At 43.8% G+C, this 14,695-nt stretch overlaps 1 protein-coding gene across 2 annotated transcripts in view; it reads left to right on the plus strand.

The window, feature by feature from the left end:
* Window positions 1-14,695, plus strand: part of LOC135549826 (trafficking protein particle complex subunit 9-like) — a 367,075-nt gene that overhangs the window by 109,007 nt on the left and 243,373 nt on the right. For both annotated transcript variants that reach the window (XM_064980154.1, XM_064980155.1), the window contains 2 exons: window positions 655-787; window positions 2,440-2,600. In XM_064980154.1, the coding sequence (XP_064836226.1) occupies window positions 655-787; window positions 2,440-2,600 (294 nt within the window). The remainder of the gene's footprint in view (window positions 1-654; window positions 788-2,439; window positions 2,601-14,695) is intronic.

Below are 14,695 nucleotides of genomic sequence, written 5' to 3' on the forward strand. Positions count from 1 at the left end.
ACCAAATACAAAGATTGGTTATTAATAGGCGTTCTTTTGATTGAATTATCAGTCATTTTGGGACAAATCATGTGCAGATTTTTCACTAAAATGTAAAAACATTGATGACGACCGGCACACAGACCCCAGGTTCTCTGCCTCCATTTTAAACCGGTTAAACGAGGACAAAGAGACAGTCAGTTCATCTCAGATGTCAGTTCATCTCAGCTTTGTTAACCTCAGCAGCTTGGGATATTAGGGGAGCTTTAATTCCTATGATCTACATAGTCATTGAGTCTTAATCTTGCACCACAGTAATTGCCTGTAATTCTGTCCCCATGGTTAAGACAAGTGACTTGATTGTCTTTCTCCAGAGGATGGGGTGGGGGTTAATTGTGTGTGTGGGGTTAATAGAGGAGGGTGTCAGGTTGTGTTGTAAACCTTTCTGATGTCACAACAGGAGCCCCAACTATAGACTCACAGCTCTGTTTGTCCCATTTATATTACATGAATAGGTGAGACTGTTTTCAACAGAGGATGATTGGGTAGAAATCCTTTATAAGTGTGTTCTCAATGTCACCCTTCGTAGAATGGAGACAAGTTATTGCAGTGCTTGTTAGTCCTTGGTTTTTTAGGGCACTGACTTTTCCCTCTCCTTTTCCCTACTGTCTGTAGGCTACCACACGTCAGTGTTTGGTGTGACCAGTGACTGTCTGCTGGACGGTCTACCCAGTGTGAGGACCAGTGGCTGTGTGGTGGAGGTCATTCCATCATTACCCCGTCTCCAGCTCAGCACCTCTCTACCACGGTGAGACACCCTCCTCCCTAACTCCTAAAAACTGCACCTGATGGAGCATCCAGCTAGGGAGCGGTAGGTACTCACTTTGCTTAGTCAGAGCCATTTTAAAATGAGTGACTGGTAGTGGGGTTTCTGGACCAAAAACACAACAAGCTCCCAACCCCATGTTGATACTTTTAGTTGGTGATAATTCACAGCCGCGGCCCCTAGACAGGCCGTTCTCTTTACGGGCTCTTTTCTGCAAGACAGTCGTCCTACTTTTAAATGACCCACTGATACCTAAGAGGAACAGCTATGGAACCTGCTGGGACCTCTGTAATTACTAAGGACTTAAGTCATCGTTTATACCTTGATAATTACAGGTTCTGTATCTTAGTAGTGAGAGAATGTTGGATAGATAGATATGCTTTCTCTTCAGCCTCGTCGCTTGCTGCTGGACAAAAACATTACAAAAGACATAATTCAGAATAGGACCTTGCCGTGCTCATCCCAATCGTACTCTTTAGCTGTAAGGTATCTCTCTCTCTCTCCATCCTCTTCCTTTTGTACCTCTTTCTTTCACTTCTGGTTCCCCTACCCAATAGCCAGGGACGTGAATATGTGTGTTTCTTTATTTGTGTGTGTGAGTGCTTGCGCTCACGCTCAAGATAGCAGAGAGATCATGCTCAATGTCAATAAATTGATTGATATGTTGGCCCACCCCTCCAGCCAATAAAACACGTCCTTACCTTCCTGTGCATCTCTCGCGATCTGAAGACATGTCTTTAACCCTTAACCGCCTGTGTGTCTCTCCAGATCTCGAGGTCTGAAGTAGTGCTGAGTGATTAATTCTTTTTGAGGTCGGTTGGGTTTTGAAAAAAATTAAAAATATATCACCTTTATACCTTTATAATATATCATCTTTTTTCGTTTAGATTATTTTTCAAACATTAAACGCAATATGTGCGTTGAATGCTGTAACACAGAATAAAACAATGAATAAAAACCCAGTGACTTCTCATTACTGCTGATCACTTATTAACCATCATTTATTCACATGACTTTCATCAAATATTTTGGCTGCTGTGTATATTATTACATGTGTTTTATTTGTCTATTATTTATTCCAAATCATCTCTACAGAGCTGCTGCCTAAACCGTCTGACAAAATCACCGTTTGGTAGTTCTTCAAAGTAAATAAGGCTTTTATGACCGCTGAATACCAACTATGATCATGTATTTTCAGGTAGCGATATCTCACGAAGCAACTGCTCTCTCTCCCTCTGCATCGCACATCTTGTCTCTTCTCTTTCTCTTTCCCACACTAACCTAATGTAGCAGGCTGAAAGAAACACAAACTGGACAAGTAGGCGCGCAATGGATTATGGTCATTGTAGTTTCCACGTTTTCTGCTCTAAACTATTTAGAATATTGTCCTGTTGGAAACTACAACTCCCTACGACATCGCATTGTTCTGGCTTAATCCAAATATCTCTAGAGAAACTGTGCATTGAGCTCACCAAACAAACAGATTGAAATGGAAACGAAATGGAATTTAAATAATTGAAACGATGTCGGTCAATTAGTTGTTTAGAAAATGAAAATGAACCAACATTTCGGTTAATCGCTCAGCACTGTCTGAAGACATGTCTTAACCCTTACCCTCCTATATCCCCCTTCAGGTCAGCCCACCCCTTCCGGCCCTCTAAAGAGGAGTTGTCCAGCAGTGTGTCTGTCCAGCTCTTTAACGGAGAGACCCAGCAGCTGACCATCACTCTGGAGAACATCGGCTCTGAAGACCTGGAGACACTGGAGGTCACCTCCAAGACCTGCAATACTAAAGGTCAGGGTTCAGACAACACACACACACACACACACACACACACACACACACACACACACACACACACACACACACACACACACACACACACACACACACACACACACACACACACACACACACACACACACACACACACACACACAGTTTTTGTACTCTCCCTCCATCTGTGTCTGTCTCTCTCTTTCCCTCTCAATTCAATTCAAGGGGCTTTATTGGCATGGGAGACGTGTTAACATTGCCAAAGCAAGTGAGGTAGATAATATACAAAAGTGAAATAAACAATAAAAAATTAACAGTAAACATTACACATACAGAAGTTTCAAAACAATAAAGGCATTACACATGTCATATTATATATACAGTGGGGCAAAAAAGTATTTAGTCAGCCACCAATTGTGCAAGTTCTCCCACTTAAAAAGATGAGGCCTGTAATGTTCATCATAGGTACACTTCAACTATGACAGAAAAAATGAGAAAAAAAATCCAGAAAATCACATTGTAGGATTTTTAATGAATGAATTTGCAAAGTGGGAGAACTTGCACAATTGGCGGCTGACTAAATACTTTTTTTGCCCCACTGTATATACAGTGTTGTAACAATGTACAAATGGTTAAAGTACATAACGGAAAATAAATAAGCATAAATATGGGTTGTATTTACAATGGTGTTTGTTCTTCACTGGTTGCCCTTTTCTTGTGGCAACAGGTCACAAATCTTGCTGCTGTGATGGCACACTGTGGAATTTCATCCAGTAGATATGGGAGTTTATCAAAATTGGATTTGTTTTCGAATTCTTTGTGGATCTGTGTAATCTGAGGGAAATATGTCTCCCTAATATGATCATACATTGGGCAGGAGGTCTGGAAGTGCAGCTCAGTGTCCACCTCATTTTGTGGGCAGTGAGCACATAGCCTGTCTTCTCTTGAGAGCCATGTCTGCCTACGGCGGCCTTTCTCAATAGCAAGGCTATGCTCACTGAGTCTGTACATAGTCAAAGCTTTCCTTAAGTTTGGGTCAGTCACAGTGGTCAGGTATTCTGCCACTGTGTACCCCCCTCTCTCTCTTTCCCCCTCTCTCTCTCTCTCTCTCTCTGTACCTCTCTCTCTCTACCCCTCTCTCTCTCTTTCCCTCTCTCTCTCTTTCTCTGTACCTCTCTCTCTCTCTCTGTACCTCTCTCTCTTTCCCTCTCTCTCTCTCTGTCCCTCTCTCTCTTTCCCTCTCTCTCTCCCTGTACCTCTCTCTCTCTCTCTGTGTCTCTCTCTTTTCCCTCTCTCTCTCTCCGTACCTCTCTCTCTCTTTCCCTCCCTCTCTCTCTCTGTACCTCTCTCTCTCTTTCCCTCTCTCTCTGTACCTCATTATTTGTGGATCTGTGTAATCTGAGGGAAATAGGTGTCTCTAATGTGGTCATACATTAGGCAGGAGGTTAGGAAGTGCAGCTCAGTTTCCACCTCATTTTGTGGGCAGTGAGCACATAGCCTGTCTTCTCTTGAGAGCCAGGTCTGCCTACGGTGGCCTTTCTCAATAGCAAGGCTATGCTCACTGAGTCTGGACATAGTCAAAGCTTTCCTTAAGTTTAGGTTAGTCACAGTGGTCAGGTATTCTGCCACTGTGTACTCTCTGTTTAGGGCCAAATAGCATTCTAGTTTGCTCTGTTTTTTTGTTAATTCTTTCCAATGTGTCAAGTAATTATCTTACAAACACAAAAAGACCCCACAGGGCCCCCGGACAGCAACACAATTAGACCCAAGCAAATCATCAGAAAACTACGTGAACAGAGCCCCTGGACCAGCTTGCTTAGGGGACTCTTCTCCAGGTTAACCTCTCTGTAGGTGATGGCTTTGTTATGGACAGTTTGGGAATCGCTTCCTTTTAGGTGTCACGTGGAGCAGAACAGGTGAACCCAAGAGCAGACTGAGACGAGGAGACTGGGATGAGGTAACCAAGGTATTCATTGAAACACGGGGGGGGTGGGGTTGAGTGCAGTACAGGGGAAGCTTGGGCGGGTTGCCGGAAACCAGGTTCGGAGGCTGAGGCTGGAGGGAGAGGTGTTGGAACAGGGTAAGCAGTTCCGGAGGAGAAAACAAGGGAGCGTAGAGTGGGGATTCCAGGACAGAGAAACAGGACTGACAAGAAGTTGAACTGGAGACAGGGACCAGAGTCATAGCGGGCAGAACTGTAGCGTAGAGGACAGAGAAGCAGGACTGACAAGAAGTTGGACTGGAGACGGGGACTAGAGTCAGAGCGGGCAGAACTGTAGCGGAGAGGACAGAGAAGCAGGACTGACAAGAAGTTGGACTGGAGACGGGGACCAGAGTCAGAGCGGGCAGAACTGTAGCGGAGAGGACATAGAAGCAGGACTGACAAGAAGTTGGACTGGAGACGGGGACCAGAGTCAGAGCGGGCAGAACTGTAGCGGAGAGGACAGAGAAGCAGGACTGACGAGAAGTTGGACTGGAGACGGGGACCAGAGTCAGAGCGGGCAGAACTGTAGCGGAGAGGACAGAGAAGCAGGACTGACGAGAAGTTGGACTGGAGACGGGGACCAGAGTCAGAGCGGGCAGAACTGTAGCGGAGAGGACAGAGAAGCAGGACTGACGAGAAGTTGGACTGGAGACGGGGACCAGAGTCAGAGCAGGCAGAACTGTAGCGGAGAGGACAGAGAAGCAGGACTGACAAGAAGTTGGACTGGAGACGGGGACCAGAGTCAGAGCGGGCAGAACTGTAGCGGAGAGGACAGAGAAGCAGGACTGACAAGAAGTTGGACTGGAGACGGGGACCAGAGTCAGAGCCGGCAGAACTGTAGCGGAGAGGACATAGAAGCAGGACTGACAAGAAGTTGGACTGGAGACAGGGACCAGAGTCAGAGCTGGCAGAACTGTAGCGGAGAGGACAGAGAAGCAGGACTGACAAGAAGTTGGACTGGAGACGGGGACCAGAGTCATAGCGGGCAGAACTGTAGCGGAGAGGACAGAGAAGAAGGACTGACAAGAAGTTGGACTGGAGACGGGGACCAGAGTCAGAGCGGGCAGAACTGTAGCGGAGAGGACAGAGAAGCAGGACTGACAAGAAGTTGGACTGGAGACGGGGACCAGAGTCATAGCGGGCAGAACTGTAGCGGAGAGGACAGAGAAGCAGGACTGACAAGAAGCTGGACTGGAGACGGGGACCAGAGTCAGAGCTGGCAGAACTGTAGCGGAGAGGAAAACGGCGTCAGGTAAGGGAAAACGGGCACAACAGGAACAAACAGCTAGAAACATGGACTGACTGGGCAGACATTACGTTCTGGATGTGGCAGCACTGAGTATATGTAGAGGTCTTGACTATGGAATAGGTTGCAGCTGGTGTGGATCTGCTCTGAATCCAGCACACCTGTCTCCACCCACACACATGCAGAGAGATAGAGGGAGAGAGCACTGGGGGATTTGCAGCAGGTGAAAGAGACTTTGGAAGAACACGAAAGGGCGTGGCAGGAGCAGATGTGACATTAGGTGGTTGTAGAATTTAATGGCTCTTTTCTGGAGTTTGATAATTAGCAGGTATCTTTTGCCAGATCCTAATTGGTATGTCAAATTTTATGTTCCTTTTGATGGCATAGAATGCCCTTCTTGCCTTGTCTCTCAGCTCGTTCACAGCTTTGTGGAAGTTACCAGTGGCGCTGATGTTTAGGCCAAGGTATGTATAGTTTTTTGTGTGCTCTAGGGCAACTGGACCTTTTTTGGAACACCATTATTTTGATCTTACTGATATTTAGTGTCAGGGCCCAGGTCTGGCAGAATCTGTGCAGAAGATCTAGGTGGTACTGTAGGCCCTCCTTGGTTGGGGACAGAAGCACCAGACCATCAGCAAACAGTGGACATTTTATTTTAACTTTATTTAACTTGGCAAGTCAGTTAATAACAACAGCAGACATTTGACTTCAGATTCTAGTAGGGTGAGGCCCGGGTGCTGCAGACTTTTCTAGTGCCCTCGCCAATTCGTTCATTTGTACAGTGTAATTCGGAAGTTCACATTCACCTTAGCCAAGTACATTTAAACTCAGATTTTCACAATTCCTGACATTTAATCCTAGTTAAGAATTCCCTGTTTTAGGTCAGTTAGTATCACCACTTTATTTTATGAATGTGAAATGTCAGAATAATAGTGGAAAGAATGATTTATTTCAGCTTTTTATTTCTTTCATCACATGCCCAGTGGGTCAGAAGTTTACATATACTCAATTAGTATTTGGTAGCATTGCCTTTAAATTGTTTAACTTGGGTCAAATGTTTCGGTTAGCCTTCCACAAGCTTCCCACAATAAGTTGGGTGAATTTTGGCCCATTCCTCCTGACAGAGCTGGTGTAACTGCACACAATTTTTCAGTTCTGCCCACAAATGTTCTATATGATTGAGGTCAGGGCTTTGTGATGGCCACCACTCCAATACCTTGACTTTGTTCTCCAAAATGTACAATCTTTGTCTCCATGTGCAGTTGCAAACCGTAGTCTGGCTTTTTATGGCGGTTTTGGAGCAGTGGTTTCTTCCTTGCTGAGCGGCCTTTCAGGTTTTGTCGATATAGGACTCATTTTACTGTGGATATAGATACTTTTGTACCTGTTTCCTCCATCATCTTCTCAAGGTCCTTTGCTGCTGTTCTGGGATTGATTTGCGCTTTTCGCACCAAAGTACGTTCATCTCTAGGAGACAGAACGTGTCTCCTTCCTGAGCAGTATGATGGCTGCGTGGTCCCTTGGTGTTTATACCTGCGTCCAATCGGTTGTACAGATGAACGTGGTACCTTCAGGCATTTGGAAATTGCTCCCAAGGATGAACCAGACCTGTGGTGGTCTACAATTTTGTTTTCTGAGGTCTTGGCTGATTTCTTTTGATTTTCCCATGATGTCAAGCAAAGAGGCACTGGCCTTGAAATACATCCCCAGGTACACCTCCAATTGACTCAAATGACGTCAATTAGCCTCCACACTCCAAGACTGCTTCCATCACGTGGACTGGGACATGTTTAGTTTTGCGTCAAATAACAACATTGACGAATACGCTGATTCGGTGTGCGAGTTCATTAGAACGTGCGTTGAAGATGTCGTTCCCATAGCAACGATTAAAACATTCCCTAACCAGAAACCTTGGATTGGCAGCATTCGTGTGAAACTGAAAGCACGAACCACTGCTTTCAATCAGGGCAAGGTGTCTGGCAACATGACTGAATACAAACAATTTAGCTATTCCCTCCGTAAGGCTATCAAACAAGCTAAGCTTCAGTACAGAGACAAAGTAGAATCCCAATTCAACGGCTCAGACACAAGAGGCATGTGGCAGGGTCTACAGTCAATCACGGACTACAGAAGAAATCCAGCCCAGTCACGGACCAGGATGTCTTGCTCCCAGGCAGACTAAATAACTTTTTTGCCCGCTTTGAGGACAATACAGTGCCACTGACACTGCCTGCAACGGAAAAATGCGGTCTCTCCTTCACTGCAGCCGAGGTGAGTAAAACATTTAAACGTGTTAACCCTCGCAAGGCTGCAGGCCCAGACGGCATCCCCAGCCGCGCCCTCAGAGCATGCGCAGACCAGCTGGCTGGTGTGTTTACGGACATATTCAATCAATCCCTATACCAGTCTGCTGTTCCCACATGCTTCAAGAGGGCCACCATCGTTCCTGTTCCCAAGAAAGCTAAGGTAACTGAGCTAAACGACTACCGCCCCGTAGCACTCACTTCCGTCATCATGAAGTGCTTTGAGAGACTAGTCAAGGACCATATCACCTCCACCCTACCTGACTCCCTAGACCCACTCCAATTTGCTTACCGCTCAAATAGGTCCACAGACGATGCAATCTCAACCACACTGCACACTGCCCTAACCCATCTGGACAAGAGGAATACCTATGTGAGAATGCTGTTCATCGACTACAGCTCGGCATTCAACACCATAGTACCCTCCAAGCTCATCATCAAGCTCAAATACATCAGAAGTTTCTAAAGCCATGACATCATGTTCTGGAATTTTCCAAGCTGTTGAAAGGCACAGTCAATTTAGTGTATGTAAACTTCTGACCCACTGGAATTGTGATACAGTGAAATAATCTATCCGTAAACAATTGTTGGAAAAATGACTTGTATCATGCACAAAGTAGATGTCCTAACCGACTTGCCAAAACGATAGTTTGTTAACAAGAAACGTGTGGAGAGGTTAAAACACGAGATTTAATGACTCCAACCTAAGTGTATGTAAACTTCTGACTTCAACTGTATGTTGAAGTGTGTGGGGCTTAAGCTGCATGCCTTTCTCACCCCAAGGCCCTGTCTGAAGAAATGTGTGTGTTTTTGCCAACACTTGTTGTTTGTCTGCATGGATTTTATAGTGTTGTATGTTTTCCCCCCAACACCACTTTCCATCAAGTTGTATAGCAGACCCTCATGCCAAATTGAGTCTAAGGCTTTTTTGAAATCAACAAAGCATGAGAAGACTTTGCCTTTGTTTTGGATTGTTTAGTTGTCAATTAGGGTGTGCAGGGTGAATACAGGGTCTGTTGTACGGTAATTTGGTAAAATTATTCAGCCCCCTTAAGTTAATACTTTGTAGCGCCACCTTTTGCTGCGATTACAGCTGTAAGTCGCTTGGGGTATGTCTCTATCAGTTTTGCACATCGAGAGACTGATTTTTTTCCCATTCCTCCTTGCAAAACAGCTCGAGCTCAGTGATGTTGGATGGAGAGCATTTGTGAACAGCAGTTTTCAGTTCTTTCCACAGATTCTCGATTGGATTCAGGTCTGGACTTTGACTTGGCCATTCTAACACCTGGATATGTTTATTTTTGAACCATTCCATTGTAGATTTTGCTTTATGTTTTGGATCATTGTCTTGTTGGAAGACAAATCTCCGTCCCAGTCTCAGGTCTTTTGCAGACTCCATCAGGTTTTCTTCCAGAATGGTTCTGTATTTGGCTCCATCCATCTTCCCATAAATTTTAACCATCTTCCCTGTCCCTGCTGAAGAAAAGCAGGCCCAAACCATGATGCTGCCACCACCATGTTTGACAGTGGGGATGGTGTGTTCAGCGTGATGAGCTGTGTTGCTTTTACGCCAAACATAACGTTTTGCATTGTTGCTAAAAAGTTCAATTTTGGTTTCATCTGACCAGAGCACCTTCTTCCACATGTTTGGTGTGTCTCCCAGGTGGCTTGTGGCAAACTTTAAACGACACGTTTTATGGATATCTTTAAGAAATGGCTTTCTTCTTGCCACTCTTCCATAAAGGCCAGATTTGTGCAATATACGACTGATTGTTGTCCTATGGACAGAGTCTCCCACCTCAGCTGTAGATCTCTGCAGTCCATCCAGAGTGATCATGGGCCTCTTGGCTGCATCTTTGATCAGTCTTCTCCTTGTATGAGCTGAAAGTTTAGAGGGACGGCCAGGTCTTGGTAGATTTGCAGTGGTCTGATACTCCTTCCATTTCAATATTATCGCTTGCACAGTGCTCCTTGGGATGTTTAAAGCTTGGGAAATCATTTTGTATCCAAATCCGGCTTTAAACTTCTTCACAACAGTATCTCGGACCTGCCTGGTGTGTTCCTTGTTCTTCATGATGCTCTCTGCGCTTTTAACGGACCTCTGAGACTATCACAGTGCAGGTGCATTTATACGGAGACTTGATTACACACAGGTGGATTGTATTTATCATCATTAGTCATTTAGGTCAACATTGGATCATTCAGAGATCCTCACTGAACTTCTGGAGAGAGTTTGCTGCACTGAAAGTAAAGGGGCTGAATAATTTTGCACGCCCATTTTTTCAGTTTTTGATTTGTTAAAAAAGTTTGAAATATCCAATAAATGTCGTTCCACTTCATGATTGTGTCCCACTTGTTGTTGATTCTTCACAAAAAATACAGTTTTATATCTTTATGTTTGAAGCCTGAAATGTGGCAAAAGGTCGCAAAGTTCAAGGGGGCCGAATACTTTCGCAAGGCACTGTACATCTCAGTTTTGGATAGATAATTATTTGTTGTTGTTTGTTTAGTGTTTTCCAATTTTCCCATAAGTGGTTAGAGTCTCTGGATTCTTCATTTACATTGAGCTGATTTCTGACGTGCTGTTCTGTTTCCATGTCATTTCTGTATTGTTTTAGTGATTCACCATAGTGAAGGCGTAGACACAGGTTTTCCGTGTCTCTGTGTTTTTGTTGGACAGGTTTCTCAATTTCTTTCTTAGATTTTTACGTTCTTCATCAAACCATTTGTCATTGTTTTTGTCATTTGATTTGATAAGGATTCTGAGGTCAAGTATACTGTTTAGGTTTTCTAATGCCAAGTTTTACACCTTCACTGTTACAGTGGAATGTTTTGTTCAGGAAGTTGTCTAAAAGGGATTGAATTTGTTGTTGCCTAATTGTTTTCTGGTAGGTTTCCAAACTACATTCCTTCCATCTATAGCATGTATTAATATTACTCAGTTTCTTTGGCTTTGATGCCTCATGATTGAGTATTGCTCTGTTCAAGCAGACTGTGATTTTGCTATGGTCTGATAGGGTTGTCAGTGGGCTGACTGTGAACGCTCTGAGAGACTCTGGGTTGAGGTCAGTGATAAAGTAGTCTTCAGTACTAATGCCGAGAGATGAGCTATAGGTGTATCTACCATAGGAGCACCGTTGAAGCCTACTATTGACTATATACATACCCAGTGTGCGACAGAGCTGCAGGGGTTGTGACCCGCTTTTATTGGTTATGTTGTCATAGTTGGGCATATGTGGGAGGGAATGCTGTCACCTCCAGGCAGGTGTTTCTCTCTCTCTCTGTGTGTATCTCTCTCTCTTTCTGTGTGTATCTCTCTCTCTCTCTGTACCTCTCTCTCTGTACCTCTCTCTCTGTACCTCTCTCTCTGTACCTCTCTCTCTGTACCTCTCTCTCTGTACCTCTCTCTCTGTACCTCTCTCTTTCTCTGTCCTTCTCTCACATGTATCCAGCTGACATCTGCAATATGTTCTGACAAAACATTGTACATCAACAGTTGTCACGTAGTTTACTGATGTCGCTGAGGATCCGCCTTAACTACAAGATTTACTTTTGAGTGGTAAAACTGTAGTCTACCTGTGGTCCAGGGTTTGAATTGAAATTACCCACCCGCTCTGTCAGAGCTGTGGTTTACCAGTGGGCTTGTAGAGGGCTGCAATTCGACACACACACACCTTTCCTTTTGAAGTTGCCTAGGAAACTGATGTGATTAGCAAAATGGCTGTGGTAGAAGTGGGAATGTGGAGTGGCTTGCCAGTACTGTGCTGATGTAGTACCTTACCAGCCTACACACACAATCCTGTTCTTATTTCAACTGCAGCGATTACATGGTTGTACCACTGACTGCATGATTGTACTGCCTCCTGTGTTTAGACAGGGCTGTGGGAAGCAATCTGTCTTATGTGGAGAGAGTCCTCTGCTATTTTTTGAGTTTGATTTCAACATACAGTGCAGTCCTCACATGTTCAGCTTTCAGTTGAAGTCCTGGCTGTGAACTTATCTTGAACTTATCAAGGTGTTTCCTTGTGTTTGTGAATCACATTGAAAGAGTCACTTCTCTCGAACCAAATGGGAAAGAATATTCAGTACCCTACTCACCATAAAGTTGGCTGCAGTCTTATACTAACAAGTAGTGTTGATGTATTGGTTTGAAAGGGATCCAACCAGATATATTTTCAATGTATTAACAGTTTCTTAAAAGGCAATTTGTTATAACGCAACATTCTGCGGCATCGTCACGCCTTGGAGGCTAAAAGCATGAAGGATTATGACAAACCAAATCACTGTTGTCCAGAACTGCTAGCTGCACATCAACGTTAGAAAGAATGTTTTACACTTTCTTTGTCAGCTTGGGTGAAAAGCCAAGAGGCTTTTAAACGGATGATTGATTGTGTGTTCACTGCTCTCTCTGGAAGCAGAAACTCTCTGGATATGATGAAATTACAGAATTAACAAGTCTGTGTCCCAAATGGCACCCTGTTCCCTTTATAGTGCACAACGTTTGACCAGTAGTGCACGATATAGGGAATAGTGTGCCATGTCAGACACAGACAAAAATTGGAGTAGCGTAAGTGGAGGAAAGGAGCATCATCTAATTTTCTTATTACTTCGAGTCATTAAGAAGCTCTGTGGTTTATTTCCCAGAGGGGTTTAGTTTGGCACAGATCCTGGAACAGGCTTCCTTTGAGAGTTTGGCCATACATCATGCATGCAGCAGGACCAGATTTCATCTGATTTAGATGAGATTCCTTAACTTTGGTCCGGGCGGATTGGATGGTTTTATGTCCTGGAGGTGTTTGGTTGAGCAGTCCCTCTTGCCATTTGGTATTGAATGATTTCTAAAGCATGTGTAGGCTTCCTGAAATGTCCCGAAGAGGCCTTTACGCTCCCTTCAGGAAGTATTCACACCCCTTGACTTTTTCCAAATTTTGTTGTGTTACAAGGTGGGATTCAAATGGATTGTCCATTTTTTTGTTGTCAACGATCTACTGTCAAAGTGGATGAAAAATTCTAACATTTGTGAAAAATAATTCAACACTAAAATATCTTGACATAAGTTTTCAACACGTTAGAACCCCCTTTGTCAGTGATTACAGCTGTGAGTCTTCCTGGGTAAGTCTGTTAAGAGCTTTACACACCAGGATTGTACAACATTTGCACATGATTCTTTTTTTAATTCTTCAAGCTCTGTCAAGTTGGTTGTAGAAAATTGCTGGACAGCTATTTTCAAGTCTTGCCATAGATAATCAAGTAGATTTAATTCAAAACTGTAACTCAGCCACTCAGCAACACTGTCTTCTTGGTGAGCAAATGTAGTGTAGATTTGGCATTGTGTTTTAGGTAGTTAATTGCTTTGCCACATTCTTTGCGGCGTTACTTTAGTGTGTAATCCTGTGACAAAAAATGTAAATCTAATCCATTTTAAATTCAGCAAAATTTGTCAAAAGTCAAGGGGTGTGAATACTCCCGGAAGGCACTGTCGATTCTACTAGATGATATAATTGCATTTATGAGATTCTATTCTATTAGTTGATATGCTGATGTGAAAGGTATTCCATCATGGCCCAGCGGTGAGCGTTTCAGCTGCTGATTGTGGTGGAGGTGCTTGCGACTGAGCAGCCGCATTAGAAATATCTGTCCAAATACACTCAATCGGTTGACGTTGCTAACGGAAAGGAAATGCAAGGCAAGGCTAGAGTCATTATTTGAATGGATTGAGACAAACTGTAGGCGAAGGCTACACATGTTCTCCTCCCACACACAGAGTCATTTGCACATTTTCTCTTGACAATGTGTCTCTATTCCTACATTGTGTTGTGATTTACACATGTACAGTTACCATTTCTTTGGTTCTGTCAACGGAATCAGTGAAAGGAGAGAGTGCCCCTCGTGCCTGTATAACAGCCCACATTGTCATGCAGCAAGGAATGATCATATTCACACAATTCACCTGAACAAGGGTGCAGACCCTGATTTGAGAAATAACATCTCTATCTCTGTCGGGTTCATTTGGGGTCATAGTATTAGCAACACTGTTCACTGCCCACCAGAAGGAACTGTCTTTTCAGCCATCTATTTCCTGGGTTTGAGGGGTGCAAAATCTACTGTCACTTAAATCCTGCTGGATTGATTGCTATCACTTTACTCATCGCGGCTCTTTCATACTCGTGCTTGTGCCTATCCTTTTGTCCTGTTAGCGTTACGACTGCGGAAACGTTTGTAATGACCTGTCAAACACACCCCGGTAATGGCTGAAATGGAATACATGGTCTTATCGTTGACTCTAAGAACACTAAAGCTTCGTCTCGGGTTTAACACACCATCTCAACACAACACAGGTCATTTCATTTGATAGGTATTCATTTTTTTTTTGAGGAGTCATTTAATACAGTTGAAATGTTTAGAAAATTGAATGCACGGAAATGAAAGCAACTTGTGAAAACGAACACTCAGATTATAACGAATATTGTGTCTGATCTCGCAAACAATGTAACGTATGTTTAGATGGGTGTAATCGAGAGCCAAGCCTGTTGATTTGTATTCCTAGGGTATCCTGCTATTGACATAATAGTTGAATTAT

The sequence above is a fragment of the Oncorhynchus masou genome, chromosome 12, assembly GCF_036934945.1.
Source record: "Oncorhynchus masou masou isolate Uvic2021 chromosome 12, UVic_Omas_1.1, whole genome shotgun sequence".
NCBI classification, from domain to species: domain Eukaryota; kingdom Metazoa; phylum Chordata; class Actinopteri; order Salmoniformes; family Salmonidae; genus Oncorhynchus; species Oncorhynchus masou.